Here is a 16,310-nt window from a genome sequence, read left to right as displayed (position 1 = left end):
TTAGAGTCATGTGGTCACTCAACTGTTCATCTTCCAAGAAGCATATTCAGCAGATTGTATAGCAATTTGCAAATTACATTTTCGGATAATTTGTGTGCAAGTGGAAAGTTTGGCCATTGGTTCACCAAAAGCAGCAGGGTCCATTCACTGGGGGACATGCAGAGTTGATGCAATATGTTTCATGGCAATCTGCCCAATTACATTTTGAGATACCTACGGTATATGTGCAAGTGTGCAGTGGTAAATTTGACCTAATGGTGCATGGTGCTAGAGGAAAGGCCATGTGTCACCAAAAGAAGTAGGAGCCATAATCTGTGGTTCATGAAAGTGCACTGAAGATCCAGACAGTAGCTGAGATACTTTGTTTGGTATAAATGGATCAGATCAGCCAGATCAAAATAGATCAGCCATTGCACCCCTGTAACTAACTGGCCTATGGGACGTTTCACCATAGTGATATATGCAGAGTGATAATCTGACAACACAGTTTACATTAATGCAACACATTTGTCTCTTTATGTTTTGACAATATAATGGATTATAAACATGGAATTCATTTGAAATATGATTTGGAGAAATGCTGACCTCGTGCCCTCAGGACTCCTGACTGATCTAAATGATTACGTTCACGTTATCTTCATGAACAGTTCCAGGCTGGTACCAGCAAAACAAGTTGAAGTTAATGGGCATTTGTCAAATTCTACAAACAACATTGTGCAATGCTTGTACTTGCGGGGGCTTCCATGAATACAGAGTTCAGCCTAGGTCTATCATCTACATCATCTAGCCTTATCTAGCAGCAGCCTGAAAGAGAGAGAGAGAGAGAGAGAGAGAGAGAGAGAGAGAGAGAGAGAGAGAGAGAGAGAGAGAGAGAGAGAGAGAGTGTGTGTGTGTGTGTGTGTGTGTGTGTGTGTGTGTGTGTGTGTGTGTGTGTGTGTGTGTGTGAGAGAGAGAGAGAGAGAGAGAGAGAGAGAGAGAGAGAGAGCGCACGGGGTGAGAGAGAGACAGAGGGAGAGAGGCAAGGCCTCAAATGAAGGCAAACAGTGACCCCTATTGTGTGAGGGGGGAAGGTAACTTTACACTAGCTTTCTTATTATGATCAAACCCCTTTACAGTCCAGGGGCCCTATCTGGCTATCTTAGCCAAAACTAAAAGTGGCTAAACCCATTATTTGGGGATTTAGCATTGTGCAAGGGGCGTTCCCGTGCAAATGTTGCTATCTTCGGACACCAGCCTTATCCCTAAAACACCTGCGCTAGCCGTTACATTATGCATAGGTGTGCATGGTTTGGGCGTTATTATAATAAAACAAAATTTGTGATCAGCTTTTTTCCCCACGCTACGCACAGGAGGACAAAACAACAATGATCACGGTGCAATCCCCGCTGGTCTAAGCGAGAACGCCCGCGTCACTCACTCCCCCTCTAAAACGTTTCACGAGGCAGATGCATGATTGCCCGTGCACTGTGCTGATATCAGTGTTGCCATAGGCTTTCTTGGGTTTTAAAATCCTCTTAGCAGACCTTGTATTGAACTGTACTTTACTGTCCTTTTTTTGTGCAAACTTCTAATAAAGTATTCAATAAATCAATCAATCAATCAATCAATCAATTGCTGTTGCCATGTCTGCTTATTATAAGCGACTTTGGGCTTGTTTTTCTGTAAAGTTGCTTGTAAATATTGGTAGTTGCGGCCGGGTTCCGTTTTTTGGGGCTTGTTTTTAATGTGTAGTTATTTTGTATATTATATTTTAATTATTTTTTAAACAGTCCTCAAAAATGTGCATGTCAAGGACGCCTCAAATTAATGTATTTCTCAGCAGACCCCATCAGATTTTTTGTTTTTTTCAAATATATTCCAAATATTACTTTTCTTTTTCTTGGGCTTTTTAATCCTGTTTAGTTAACCTTGTATTTGAACAGTACTTTCATGTGCTTTTTTCTGCAAACTTCTAAATAAAGTATTCAATCAATCATTAAAGAGATTTTAAAAAAAAAACAGATGTCACATCTACAAGCTCACAACGCATCGCGAATGCAACGCATTGTGAGCTTGTAGATCAGCTATTTTCAAAGAGCCAATGTACTGTATAAACGAAAGTGTTTGCTTCTTCTGAGCTTGTTTTCATAGACCTGGCTGCTTATTTCTCTCACAGAAGCTGGCAACGGTGGGCTAATACCTGGGGGCAGCCGCAAGGCGTCGCTGCTTGACAACAACTGCGTCCATTTTGTTTAGTAGATAGCCTAGCTCGGACCAGCTACTGCGGCTCTAGTAGCAAACCAAGTAGCAGCCGGCAGCCAGCAGACTGCAGAGATGGATCATGAGGGCGAGGAGCCGAGTATAGTCCACTCTCACAACACCTCTTCAGGGTCCAAGTCAAGCGGCGACAAGATGTTTTCCCTGAAGAAGTGGAACGCCGTGGCCATGTGGAGCTGGGACGTGGAGTGTGACACCTGTGCCATTTGTCGAGTGCAAGTCATGGGTGAGAACTATGAGCAGGGGACTGCTTCTTCATGATGCTAGCCCCCCGGCTAACATGCTAACATTTCTAACGTTTATTATAAGCCAGCAGCGTTCAGATTCACTGCAATGATGATAATAATAATGTCTTCATTGGTTTACAGATGCCTGCCTCCGATGCCAGGCTGAAAACAAACAAGAGGACTGTGTTGGTAAGACCTTGTTCATCGTCAATGTTTGGTTGTCATCTAAGCTAGCAGTGTTGCCAGGTCTCGCGAGAGAAATAAGCAACCAGGCTATGAAAACAAGCCCAAAAGAAGCTATAGGCTACATGAAACCTTTAAACCTACATACATCGCCTATTTGAAAATAGCAGCTCTACAAGTAGATCTGCTATTTTGAAAGAAATATTAAAGAAAATGTGGAATCTTTTTTAAATGATTTAGTAACACAAATGGGGCCCCTGCATATTGATTTGGGAGTCTTTGCCATGAAAATGTTTGAGAACCACTGGTTTAAACACCAGGAAACAAGCCCAACTACACTTAAGAAACAAGGCCAAAAAAACGCAACCCGCAACTACCAATATTTACAAGCACCGTTACAGAAAAACAAGCCAAAGTCTCATATAATAAGCAGACCTGGCAACACAGTTGGCTAGCTAGCTAAGTTAGTAGATGAAGCTTGCAGTGTTGACCACTAGCAGGGTCCTGTACCACTGTTAAGTACAGTAGGTGACTACCTGAGTGCTTTAGCCTAGCCTTTAACGGGATAGGTGGACATCAAAACAGTCTGGGCACTAGGGAAATCTGGGCACCTTGGACGAGTGTGGGCACCTGGAAGAGTGGGCACTTAGAGGTGGAGAAGAGTGGGCACTTAGAGGTGGAGAAGAGTGGGCACTTAGAGGTGTAGAAGAGTGGGCACTTAGAGGTGTAGAAGAGTGGGCACTAGGAAGAGTGGGCACTTAGAGGTGTAGAAGAGTGGGCACTAGGAAGAGTGGGCACTACCGTTTTAAGCAACTCTAAAAACAAAGGCCCACTAAAACATTTAGTTCTTGTTATGTTAGTTAATGCGTGTGTGCCTTTTGATCATATCTTGTGACCCAAAGATACAGTAGTGTAAACTTGTTTTATAGCTGTAAATTGTATTAACTAAGCAAGGTGATGAAGAACCTCACATTATCATTGTTGTGTTCTGTGCTAATGTCTCACACTCTTTCTCTCTCTCTCTCTCTCTCTCAACAGTGGTATGGGGAGAATGCAACCACTCCTTTCATAACTGCTGCATGTCCCTGTGGGTGAAACAGAACAATCGCTGTCCTCTTTGCCAGCAGGACTGGGTTGTACAGAGAATCGGCAAATGAGCCCTACTTCTTGGCTATGTCTTGCTCGCACTCCATTTGTGCATCTGATGGTGATGACGGTGTGGACACTGATCACTGTAATCCCCTGTGCAGAGCAATTGATACATCCAGCTCTGCTTCTACTGTAGGTGCAAGTGCATGCTGTTGTCATTCTTCTGATATCACAGGAGTACAATGGACAATATTCAGGACATGAGGACTTTGACCTGATCATGATGGATGGAGAGTTATGAAGAGGAGGTTGAGCCTAGTTGCAATGCTTGGTCCAGTCTAGCTTTATGTTTTTGCTTGTGGTGATGTCCAAAACATCTTGAGTAGATGTCTGGTTGTTAAAAAACAATAAAGAATTGTTTTAGCACTGAATATATGCACATTTGTTCATCTATTTGCTTTTTGTTCATCAATTATTTGCCATGTGATTGTGCTGTTTTATTTCGTTTCAGGAGGTATGTCAAATATAATAACATATTTGTGCCTGATAAGCAGTAGCGGAGCTGAGCTGGTAGTTGGCTGTTTGGTGTCTTTTGACATTTTACTCTTTTCTTTTTCAAACAAACCTGAGTTGCACTGTACTTGGTGCATTCTTTGCCAAAAATTGCAGATTTACAAGCCCACAATGGCATTGAGCTTGTAGATTGGCTATTTTTGGCAAATGTTTCCCCCAGAATAGGGATGCTGGGGTTGAAGTTGTTAAACCCTCTGCATTCCAGACACACTTGTCTGCTCCTCTCAGCCAAATGTACCTTATTTTAAGGAGTGCTGTAAATAAATCCAGATTATGCACACATTCTTTCAGTCTTGTCCTCAGTTTGCAGCCGACTCTTTCCCTATAAGAGAAATATAATTTATAGATTTGTGTCTTATGCTGAGCAGACAGAAGAGTAAAAAACATTAAAAAAATTAACATTAAAATCCTACTTGTTAATTTATCCAGGGCTAAATTGACCAGGACTTTGCAGTGTTCCCTGCATAGTATGCAGACTAATGTACTATATGCACGTCTAGAGCAATGTGGAAGAAAGTCATGTATTTGATTACTTTTCAGAGTACCCTTTTGAGATGTTGGATGAACACTGACTTCAGTCAATATCTAGGAAGACTTCCCATAAATAGACAAAATCCTTAACACTTCCCAGAGACTAGTTGGTTTGCTTTACAAAGTGGTGTTTGAGGTCAAATGTTGCCTCACTGTCGAGCTCTTTGCAGCCAACATCAGACTGTAGCTGGCTGCTGTAAATAGGCCTAAAATAAAATAGGCAATACATTTATTTTATTCTGGCTTGTTCAATTATAGCAAGTTTGCAGTCATGTTTTCATTCTGTTCCTGTACAGTAATGCACAATAAGACGTACTGTGTGCTCTACCAAGACTGCTTAATCTCCTCAACTAGACACCGTCCTTAAAATGGCTTTTAGCTCATTATTGCCACAGAAAGCTAATGTGTTAAGACTAGTACCTGCTGCCGCCTCACTGTATCATGCTGTCAGTCCTGTTGCAGCATACAGGCACTTCGGTGTGTTCTCTAAAAATAGGCACGCCTAAAGCTTCTTACGTACAAACAGCATAAGTTGCTTTCCCTGAGTACTGTCCACAAATACACTCTCAAAGACACTTAACTAACGACAAATCCGTCGTGCTATTTTTAATTCCAAAAGAGGCGTGACTTGACGGTGTCCAGGGTTGTGGCTCAGGTGCCTGAGGTGTTAACTTGTGCCTGGAACCTGGAGAGGAGAGCAATTGGGTGATTCAGTCAAATAGGAGCAGCTTCTCTGTGGGTGACTCATGATAAATTCAGCAGAAGTGGTATGGGGTCACTGGACAATCTTGTGGCCAATACAGCCTACCTGAAAGCCCAGGCAGGAGATCACACAGCGCTAAGTAAACGAAGATGCAGTCTGGTACTGCCCAAGCCTCAAAGGTCCTCTGCTACCAGGGAAGCAATGTGCAAATTAGGGTATGAGTCACTCTGTGAGCTACAGCCTATTGGGAAATTGTTATTCAGACAGTTTCTCATGTCATCCAACCCACAGTATGCAGCAGCCGCTGACTTCCTGAAGGAACTGAGCGATTGGGCCTTGACAGAAACTGGAGCCAAGGACAGAGCCCGACAGAACATGCTAACAAAGTTCTGTGAAGCTGACTCGGAGAGCTTTCTGTGTTTCCTTGCCGGGGATGTGGCCGAAAGATGCAAGGTCGTGTCAGACAAAGACTTTGAAGAGGTAATGATGAGCATGGTGAGGGATGCCACCAGGAATTTCCTGAGAAAAACGCCCTTCTCTGAGTACCAGAACAGTCCTTTTTTTGATAAGTTCCTGCAGTGGAAGGACTACGAGAAGCAGCAGATGATCAGTGACAGGTACTTTTATGAGTTCAGGACCTTGGGGAAGGGAGCCTTTGGTGAGGTGAGTGTTTTTTGTAGAGATTATAATATATTTAAAAGTGAGATGAGATGATATAATAATTCAATGTGTCTTTAAGTATAATTTAAGGGTGCTTTCAGCCAAAGGTAAAATACCAAATCTGGCTTTTATTTTTTGACAGTCCACCAAACACACAAGTGTTTTGGCACAACATGTTCTCAAACAGTTATTGTTAAGTACTTCTACTTTACTTGAGTATTTCCATTTTTCAATACTTTATGCTTCTAGTTCAATACATCTCATATAGGCAAATATTGTACTATTTAATCCACTACAATTATTTGAAAACTTTAGTTACTAGTTTTAGCCCTATTTTATACTTTGTCTATTCGAAAATAGCCGTTCTACAAACTCAACGTGTCATATCGCGAGCTTGTAGATCTGCTATTTTACTTTGGTACTGTAAGTATATGTTGATGCCAATACTTTTGTACTTTTACTCAAGTACAATTTTGACATCAGGCCCTTTACTTGTAACAGAGTATTTCTATATTGTGGTAATGCTACTTTTATTCAAGCCACAGATCGAAAGCCCATAAATGTGTCCCGTAGAGATTTCCAAAAATATTTATATTAATTATTTTAAGCCTGGAACCAAGCCATCCAGGCTCCTGGTGAATCATGACCATAAAACATTTGATTCTGTGTCAAAACATATATGAATGTTTAATTTTATTATGTACAATATTTAATCACCTTGAAAGCAACAAACTTTTGTGTCCCACTCAATTCGGATTTAGGCCAGGTTATTCAACTGAAATGGCCAACTGCTACCTCACTGAAAACATCAAGAGCTCATTAGATAATTCGGTAAGGTAGTGGTTGCAGTGTTCATAGACCTCAAAAAGGCCTTTGATACATTACATCATGAAATACTCCTAAGTAAACTTAAATATTTAAAATTTTCGAAACAAGCAACCAGCTGGTTTGCATCATATTTAGAAGGTAGAGAGCAATGTGTTAAAATAAATGCAGAACAGTCAACCCCTCAAAGATCCAGAATGGGCATTCCACAAGGCTCGATACTAGGGCCTTTGCTCTTTAGCCTATACATAAATGACTTACCAACTTGCTGTAAAAGCACTTCCTGCCAAATGTATGCAGATGACACCAGGGACGTCACAGGCTCTCAGAAGATGGGGGGATGGACTTTCGGTGGACTATACCCCTTACTTTACACTTTGGCTATAAAAAAATAGCAGATATACAAGCTCATAGCGCGGCACCGAGTGCCGCGCTATGAGCTTGTAGATCTGCTATTTTTGAAAAAGCGTGAAAAACATTTGTAACTGTCAAATGTGAAAAAAATCTGTATTTTCAAAATTTTGCGTTTTTTGGGCGGATTTTGTTAGTTTTTTTTTCGTGTTTTGGTTACTTTATTTCGGTTTTAGGGTTAGGGTTAGGTTATTTAATTATTATTTTTGCCTGATTTTACCGATTTATTATAGCAGAGATACTAACCCATGAAATGGAGGGTGTGTACCATTGGCTTAAAAGGAATCACCTAACACTGAATCTAAAAAAGACAGTAGCAATTAACTTTTCAATAAGAAAGAGAGCAAATTATGAACTAAACATTCAAATAGATCAAGAGGAAATTGAGGAAGTCAGTGATTTCAAATTTTTGGGAGTCATTCTTGACTCTCAGCTCAAATTTGATAAGCACATCAAAAAGTTAAGCAAGACTCTAAAAATTAACCTGAACTGTTTCAGAATGACCAGACAATATATACCACTGCATGCAGCCCAACTGTTTATGCATGCCATGATATTTTCCCATATATCATACTGTGTTACTGTTTGGAGCCAGGCTTCACAGTCAATTATAAAACCAATTACATCACTGTATAAACAAGCACTGAAAATAATGGATATAAAACGAATGAAATGGCACCATTGCATAATCCTTAGAAAATACAATATGCTTAGTTTTGACAGTTTTATTAAATTCTCCTTCATCAAATTGATTTTTAAATGTGTTAATGATCTTGCCCCCGCTGTACTTTGTCCTCAGGTGAAAGGGACAGGTACTAATAGAATCACCAGGGGATCAGCGAATGGAGACCACAAGGTAGCAATGCGCAGCACCACTTTTGGTCAGTCATCTTATTCAGTGAAAGGGATACACTTGTGGAATGCCCTGCCAACTGAAATAAAAAAACGAATTGATCTCAAAATATTTAATGAAAAGGTTAAATACTGGTTGAAATCAAACCAAAGCTGTGAACACTAATGCTAGGCAACGTTAATGTCACTGCTTTCATGAATGTAATTTGGGAATGTTATTGTTATTGTACTTGTTTAGATTAGAGCTTCATGCATGTCCAGCAGAATTTCTTATTAGGTAGATATTTATATTTGTATAGAAAGGTCTAACCAGGGACTGGGGTCGCAAATTAGCCTCGGCTATAAACCCCTTGTACAATTGCAACGGTTTCATGTTTTTATAACTGATTCATTGTTTTTTGTATTGTCCCTGACAAATAAACATATAAATAAAAAAATAAATACACTTTTTTGTTTAGCGTTTTTCAAATATCTTTTGACACAGAATCAAATATTTTATGGTCATAGTTCACCAGGAGCCTGGATGGCTTGGTTCCAGGCTTAAAATAATTATATAAATATTTTCAGAAATCTCGATGGGAAAAATGAATGGGCTTTCGATCTGTGGCACCACAAAATGTCCGCCACTGCTATTTCCTATAGTGGCGGTAAATATTAAAGACTAATGGCCCATGCACTCTAAGGTAAAGTTCCATTATTACATTTTTCCTAGGTCTCTGCTGTCCAGGTGAAGCACACAGGTCAAATGTATGCCTGCAAGAAACTGGAGAAGAAAAAGCTGAAGACGAAATGTAGTGAGAGAATGGCGCTGTCGGAGAAGCAGATTCTTGAGAAAGTAAACAGTTTATTTGTTGTCAAACTGGCCTATGCCTACCAGAACAATACCCATGTGTGTCTAGTCATGAACCTCATGAATGGTGGAGATCTCAAGTTCCACATCTATGACCTTGGGGAAAGGGGCCTCCGCATGGACCGCGTTGTTTACTACACTGGCCAGATCGTCACTGGAATCCTACACCTGCACTCCATGGATATTGTGTACCGCGATATGAAGCCTGAAAACGTGCTGCTGGACAGCCACGGTCAGTGTAGGCTGTCTGACCTTGGGCTTGCTGTGTTGCAGCAGGGAGGAGATTCTATCTGCCAAAAGGTAAGTGTGAAGGTGTGCAGCAGGCCTGATCCAAACCAGATGAACCATAGCTTCCCTCTTCTTGGCCAAACATTTGGGCCAAAATAGCAGATCTACAATCTATACTTGTAGATTGGCTATGTTCGGCGAAGAGATTTGCTGTAGGAAGTAAAAAAGGTGGGGGCCTAGTATAGACCCCTGGGGGACTCCAGTCAATGTAGTACAGGTATATATGTTACAGGGTGAATGGAGAACCAGGTAGATTGAAGAAGGCGCGTTTGTTTTTACCACCCACCCAGCAATTCTGTAGAAGCAACACTAGAGGGAGCCACAAACCAGGCTTGTGCACAAACATATATGGCTGTGACCACACACAGTCAGTCACACACACACACACACACACACACACACACACACACACACACACACACACACACACACACACACACACACACACACACACGCGCGCTCATGCTTTTTTTGGTTTATTGAAAGCAGGACTGTTAAGATACTTTTATTGTGTTCTGGCTTTTGTTTTACTTTCTCCCTGACACACACACACACACACACACACACACACACACACACACACACACACACACACACACACACACACAGTGATCCATGAAAAGAACTATTCTGTCCCTATCGGTTTACAACTCAAACGGCGCTGAGTCGACTAGTAGCATCGGCCGGTAGCTCCACTAAGTCGGCGCGCCTCCGTCGTGGACAAGCGTGTGCGTGTGCACGCGTGTTCAGCGTTCCCCTAGCGTAGCTTCCTGGTTGCTATGTGGGGGGGAACAACAAAAGACAGGTCCGCGTCGGCACATCAAAGCCCCGCCTCTCCGCGTTCTCCTTCTCCTCCTCCTCGGAGGAGAAGGAGGACGGTTTATTTCGCGAGGAGGAGCTCCTCCTCGCGAAATAAACCGTCCTCCTTCTCCTCGGAGGAGAAGGAGGAGAAGGAGGACGGTTTATTTCGCGAGGAGGAGCTCCTCCTCGCGAGCCTCACGTAATAAACCCCTGCCTCGCAGCGCCGCGCCGCGTCCTCCTTCTCCTCCTCGCGAGCCTCGCTAATAAACCCTATCTCGAAAAGCCCCGCCTCGCCCCGAAGCCCCGTGCTTAAAAACGAGCGCTCTGTCTTCAATCTACCTGGTTCTCCATTCACCCTGTGACATATACGCTAAGTATAAATTAGATTAAGTGGTTAAGGTTTGGTGATTATGCCACACACACTTAAATTTATTTTGTGATGGAATCAATCAGCACCTTACTGAAAACTATTGAGACTTTTCTTCAAGAATTATGAAAATGCAAATTTCTATTTTTATCACAGCAAAGTAGTTTTAGTATAACATGACTGATGGACACAATTTGCCCTCATCCAGTAGTCCAACCGTAAAATGTACTTATCCCAAGATCTATTCACTGTCTGACATTTACTGTAACAGTCTATTGGCTGAAAGACAATACACCATAAACAGTTGACTTTTTTAAAACTGGGAGAAAAAGACACAACATTACCTCAATCTGGTGTTCGTTGTGTGGTGTGTTTGTGTGTGTGTGTGTGTGTGTGTGTGTGTGTGTGTGTGTGTGTGTGTGTGTGTGTGTGTGTGTGTGTGTGTGTGTGTGTGTGTGTGTGTGTGTGTGTGTGTGTGTGTGTGTGTGTGTGTGTGTGTGTGTGTGTGCGTGCGTGCGTGCGTGCGTTTCTGCAGGCGTGCGTATGTGAATGTGTGCGTATGTGAATGTGTGCGTATGTGAATGTGTGCGTATGTATGTATGTCAAAACCAAAATACGGAACTGAATTTATTGTTCCAAAATACATGGAAATGTGTCTTGTGCCCAGTGTGTCAGTAATGTACATACAAATGAGATGTGTTTGCATACAACAATGACCATGCATACAGCTGGATACAGCCAACATTGTAAAAACATAAGACCACATACTCCCTACAGCTTTTAGAAAACATTAACACAAAAGCTCTACAGTGTTCAATGCCACAGTGTCACACCCTGTCTGTGCCACTCCCTATAGGGTAAGATCATCTTAACATTTACCAATGGCCATTGAGCATCCTTATCCTGGCAAAAGGTTTCATCCGTTTATGGAAGGAGTAAAGAGCCTATAATCTGATTATAAGCCTTGTGGGAAGCAACATTTACTGTAGTTAACACTGCTTTCACTTTCACGAGGTCTGCTTTCTCAAGTTGTATCTCAATTAGAAAGCATCTGAACCAGTGAATGATATGAGGGTTTATCTGTAACTGATGCATTTTAGATAGGAGGAGAATGTCCGACTGTGTTAAACGTGGATGAAAAGGACTCTTGCATAGTTTCTGTGACCCGCCTCCAGGTAATAATAATTAGACCTATTTCATCCCACAGATTAAGTTCCGTTTTCAGCTTCACCCAGCTGAGTGTTGCCCACTAGGTGTAACTGTATGTAACCAAGTGCACAATTACAGTCACTGCATCTTCAGTGATTCCTCCTTATACACATTTGATCTGAAAGTCGCTTTCATTCTTCTGCTGGACACACATGGTCTCCAATGCGATGCTATCATCAAGACAGATGTAAGGGCCACTGCACAGAAGTCATACACTCCATGGTCATTTTCTTGGGAAGTGGCGTAATCTGGGAGAGTTTCCGGGCATTAGGGATTAGGGGATAGAATAAGTGTGAGTGACTCCTGGAAGATAGACTGATTCCTGGCTTTGCAGTTTCAGAAATCAGGATATAGACTTATGCTATCAGGACTGGAAGTTCATAAGTCCTCTTCATTGTCAGGCACAAAAGGTTTATAACCATTGCTATCATGGCATCCCATAGGGCCTCTATTTTGCCTTCCTTATCTTCAGCCATCTTTATCTTTATATTCTTTGAGAACTCACTGTAAATATTCATTGTAATGCACCAACCACCAACTTAACTTCTTCTCTTCTTCATTCCTAACTAGTTTTCTCATGTTTGATCGATTGAATACATTATTTCAGCTTTGCAGAAAAAATAAGAAGAAAGCCATTGGCTTGTTTCCATTGGGGTCCTTTGTACTCAATTCATAGTGACATTAAATGACAGACAGACATACACTACTACTGTCCGTTGTTACATAGTTCTTGTTTTGTTCTTTGGTTTGTATTATTGACTGCATGCAGTACCTACCCGGAGAGTAAACAGAAACAAATTAAAGAACCAAATTCATGGCCACAGACAAAATGTACCAGTAAAGAATAAATACCCAATACACAGCAAGCACAGTGATAGACCAATCCCAGAGGAATCATGGGTGTATGTGTATGTATGTTACCCACAGGTGTATGCTACAGAGTAATCAGACGGAGAGAAAAGAAAATTGACACTCTTAAGGCAACATCGTCATTTTTAATGAATAACGAATCAATTTGGCCTTGAGACAGTCGCAGGGCCGGATCTAGGCATAGGCAAGGGGGGGCAATGCCCCCCCAAATGCCCTGACTGCCCCACCTTGTGAAAGTTACATTTATCGTGTGTGTGATATGAAATGTGAGCTTACCATAATCAAAGTAATCATATTCCATCATGCATCAATGCACAATTCAAATAATTCTCCGCCCTGATTTGCCATGGACAGTGTTGCCAGATATTGCGAGAGAAAGAAGCCTAGGAAAACAAGCCCAAAAGAAGCAAAGTAGGCGAAAAAAACAGATTTTTTTAAAATTATCCGGCCCTACCTCTTCCTGTCAGCAATCAGCCATTACTTCCTTTCACTGGGCTGATGCCGAACATATAATTAGCACACACAGAAAGGACACCACGGAGACAGTGTGGGGAAACAGGCTGGGCCCGTGACACTACGCTTATAGAAGTGGATCCATTTGTTCTCTGTTCTCCTCCTTCACCCTGCACTGTTGTTTGTTTCTCTCTAGGCAGGTACGCATGGTTACATGGCTCCTGAGATCCTGAGGTCGGAATGCTACTGGACATCGGTGGACTGGTGGGCCCTTGGCTGCAGCATCTATGAGATGGTGGCCGCCCGCTTGCCCTTTAAAGACTTCAGGGAGAAGGTGCTGATGGAGGAGCTGAACCGCCGCACTCTGGAGGACGACTGCAAGTTTTACCACAAAAACTTTGACGCCCCCACCAAGCATGTCATTAGCCTTTTCCTCAGGAGGAGGCTTGAGCACCGGCTTGGTTGCAGGTACGTAAAAAAACAACAACAACATGCCACTAAAGGGTGAATGAGGCAGAATATTAGGTGAAAACCTAACAGTGGGAGTTATTAGCAGTGGTGTAAAGTAACTAAGTACATTTACTCAAGTACTGTACTTATAAGTACAATTTTGAGGTATGTTTTACTTTACTGGAGTATTTCCAATTTTCGGTGCTTTTACTTCTACTCCACTACATCTCAGAGGCAAATATTGTACTTTTACTCCACTACAAATATTTGAAAACTTTATTTACTAGATACTTTGTAGATTTTGTTTATTATTACAAAACACACTAACCACTTCAGCCCTATACTATGTATTTCAGTCTTTTGAAAATAGCAGATCTACAAGCTCACAATGCGTCGCGATGCTATAGGCCTACATTTTGCAAACTTGAAATGGGACATTCTGCATAATGACTAGTACTTTTACGTTTGGCACTTCAATTAGATTTTGATGCCAATACTTTTGTACTTTTACTTAACTAAATTCTGAATACTAGACTTTTACTTGTAATGGAGTATTTCTACACTGTGGTATTGATATTTTTCTTCCACCACTGGGGGTATTAGCCATAAAATGACCTGAGCAGCTGATAGTGCTTCCAACTGGTGCCTGCTAAACATTTCTTAGGCACCAGGGGGCGCTGAACTTCATGCACAAAAACTGAATTCAGTATTGATAGAAGTATTCCTTGAATAAGGTTCTCTATTGATTTCATAGAGGTTACTTGAACAAGGATTTCTCTAAATATTTAAAACTAATTGTTGTCAGTTGATTATGAACAACCATTTTACCATTTTACAATTTTTGTTGCATTTGATTCATAACTTTTTACCAGAAGTGCTTTCACCAGTGGTGGGAAAAGTACTCGAATGTTATACTTAAGTAATAGTATCAATACTGCAATGTAGAAGTACTTTATTACAAGTAAAAGTCCGGAATAAAAAAATTACTTGAGTAACCCTGCACTTTGTACCAAAAGTAAAAGTACTAAAATGTTTGAAAATAGCAGATCTACAAGCTCAATCTACAGCTATTTTCAAATAGCCTAGGTGTAAAATAGGGCTAAAGTGGTTCATGTATATTTTATAATGTAATAACTTATATCTGCAAAGTAACTAGTAGCTAAAGTTTTCAAATAATTGTAGTGGAGTAAAAGTACAATATTTTCCTCTGAGATGTAGTGGAGTAGAAGTAAAAGTACTGAACATTGGAAATACTCCAGTAAAGTAAAAGTGCCTAAAAAATGTACTAAAGTACAGTACTTGAGTAAATGTACTTAGTTACTTTACACCACTGGTTTTCACAGAGGATGTCTCTGTGTCTCATATCCTCTCAGATAATATCTTTCTGTTATGGCAATTTCTTTCATGTAAAATTTGTCATGCAATGTGTCATCATCACATCCCATTTCACAGAAACCACAACCTCTCTCATTCTGTCATTTAGGGGTGAAGACCCACGGAAGCACGAGTTTTTCCGGAATATCAACCTCCCTCGTCTCGAGGCGGGCCTAGTGGAGGCCCCCTGGGTGCCCAACCCCAACGTGGTCTACACCAAGGACACCGACGAGTTTAGGGACACCTCCCAGGTTGAAGAAATCAAGCTTGATGCCAGGGATGAGAAATTCTTCAAGGCATTTAGCACAGGGGCGGTCTCCATCCCATGGCAACATGAGATTATTGACAGTGGACTCTTTGATGACCTAAACAACCCCAGCAGGTCGGGTTCGATCTGTGTACGTGGTGACACAGGTGATGCAGGGACGGCATCCACGTCATGTGTTATTTTATGAACATCACTTTAACCCTGCTAGAAGCATCCAGACATAGGCAAAATAATCATCAAATTCCGGCAGTGGTGGAAAGTAACTAAGTACATTTACTTAAGTACAATTTTGAGGTATTTGTACTTTACTTGAGTATTTCCAATTTCCAATACTTTTACTTCTACTCCACTACATATCAGAGACACATATTGTACTTTTACTCCACTACAATTATTTGAAAACTTTAGTTACTAGTTACTTTTCAGATATAAATTATTATATTATAAAACATACATTAACCACTTCAGCCCTATTTTATACCTAGGCTATTTGAAAATAGCCGATCTACAAGCTCACAACGCGTCGCATCGCGACGCGTTGTGAGCTTGTAGATTGGCTATTTTCAAATATCTTTGTACTTTTACTTTTGGTACTTTAAGTACATTTTGATGCCAATACTTTTGTTCTTTTACTCAAGTAAATTTTGAATTCTGGACTTTTACTTGTTAACAGATTTTTTCTATATTGCAGTATTGGTACTTTTACTTAAGTAAAGAATTTGAGTACTTTTTCCACCACTGAATACCGGAATATACTTTCACTCAAAGAACTTTTCATTTATTGTATCTTACAAGTGCCTGCTATTGTGTCTTTGGGTGGCTGGCAACATAAAGCAAGTGCCTCAGGTAGCCAAGTTGATGTTTGAAACCTATGTATTGACTCCAAGATTCAAAAAATGTATCCACATAGTTTTTGACTTGAAAATGAGTTATTTTCAACACGCATCACCATCTGGCCACAGTATAAATTAGAAATTATGCCACGACTTCAAAATAATGGGACATTGTTTGTTTTTTGGATTATCACTGTGTGGTTTTTGAAAAAATAAAATAAAATAAACAATTCTGGT

General features: G+C 40.9%; 2 protein-coding genes across 2 annotated transcripts; both read left to right on the top strand.

Moving 5' to 3' along the window:
- The first annotated feature begins 2,235 nt into the window (after window positions 1-2,235).
- Window positions 2,236-4,186, top strand: rnf7 (ring finger protein 7). The gene is made up of 3 exons (XM_080428797.1): window positions 2,236-2,482; window positions 2,625-2,672; window positions 3,705-4,186. Exons 1-3 carry the CDS (start codon window positions 2,314-2,316, stop codon window positions 3,821-3,823), a joined length of 336 nt encoding a protein of 111 aa, XP_080284923.1. The 5' UTR covers window positions 2,236-2,313; the 3' UTR covers window positions 3,824-4,186.
- Window positions 4,187-5,628: 1,442 nt separating this feature from the next.
- On the top strand, window positions 5,629-15,640 carry LOC308085014 (rhodopsin kinase grk7-b-like; the record flags this gene model as incomplete). Its single annotated transcript, XM_080428031.1, has 4 exons — window positions 5,629-6,225; window positions 9,023-9,460; window positions 13,345-13,616; window positions 15,082-15,640. 4 exons carry the CDS (start codon window positions 5,629-5,631, stop codon window positions 15,425-15,427), a joined length of 1,653 nt encoding a protein of 550 aa, XP_080284157.1. The 3' UTR covers window positions 15,428-15,640.
- Between the last annotated feature and the right edge of the window lie 670 nt (window positions 15,641-16,310).

This window comes from Gymnoscopelus braueri, assembly GCF_963280865.1.
Source record: "Gymnoscopelus braueri genome assembly, chromosome: 5".
Classification (NCBI taxonomy): domain Eukaryota; kingdom Metazoa; phylum Chordata; class Actinopteri; order Myctophiformes; family Myctophidae; genus Gymnoscopelus; species Gymnoscopelus braueri.
The sequence above is the reverse complement of the archived record's forward strand: the minus strand, read 5'-3'. Positions and strand labels throughout refer to the sequence as shown.

Coding starts and splice junctions, on each gene's coding strand:
- rnf7 (XM_080428797.1), top strand. CDS start 2,314: ATGGATCATGAGGGCGAGGAGCCGAGTATAGTCCACTCTCACAACACC. Junction 2,483..2,624: donor TTGTCGAGTGCAAGTCATGG/GTGAGAACTATG, acceptor ATTGGTTTACAG/ATGCCTGCCTCCGATGCCAG. Junction 2,673..3,704: donor CAAACAAGAGGACTGTGTTG/GTAAGACCTTGT, acceptor CTCTCTCAACAG/TGGTATGGGGAGAATGCAAC.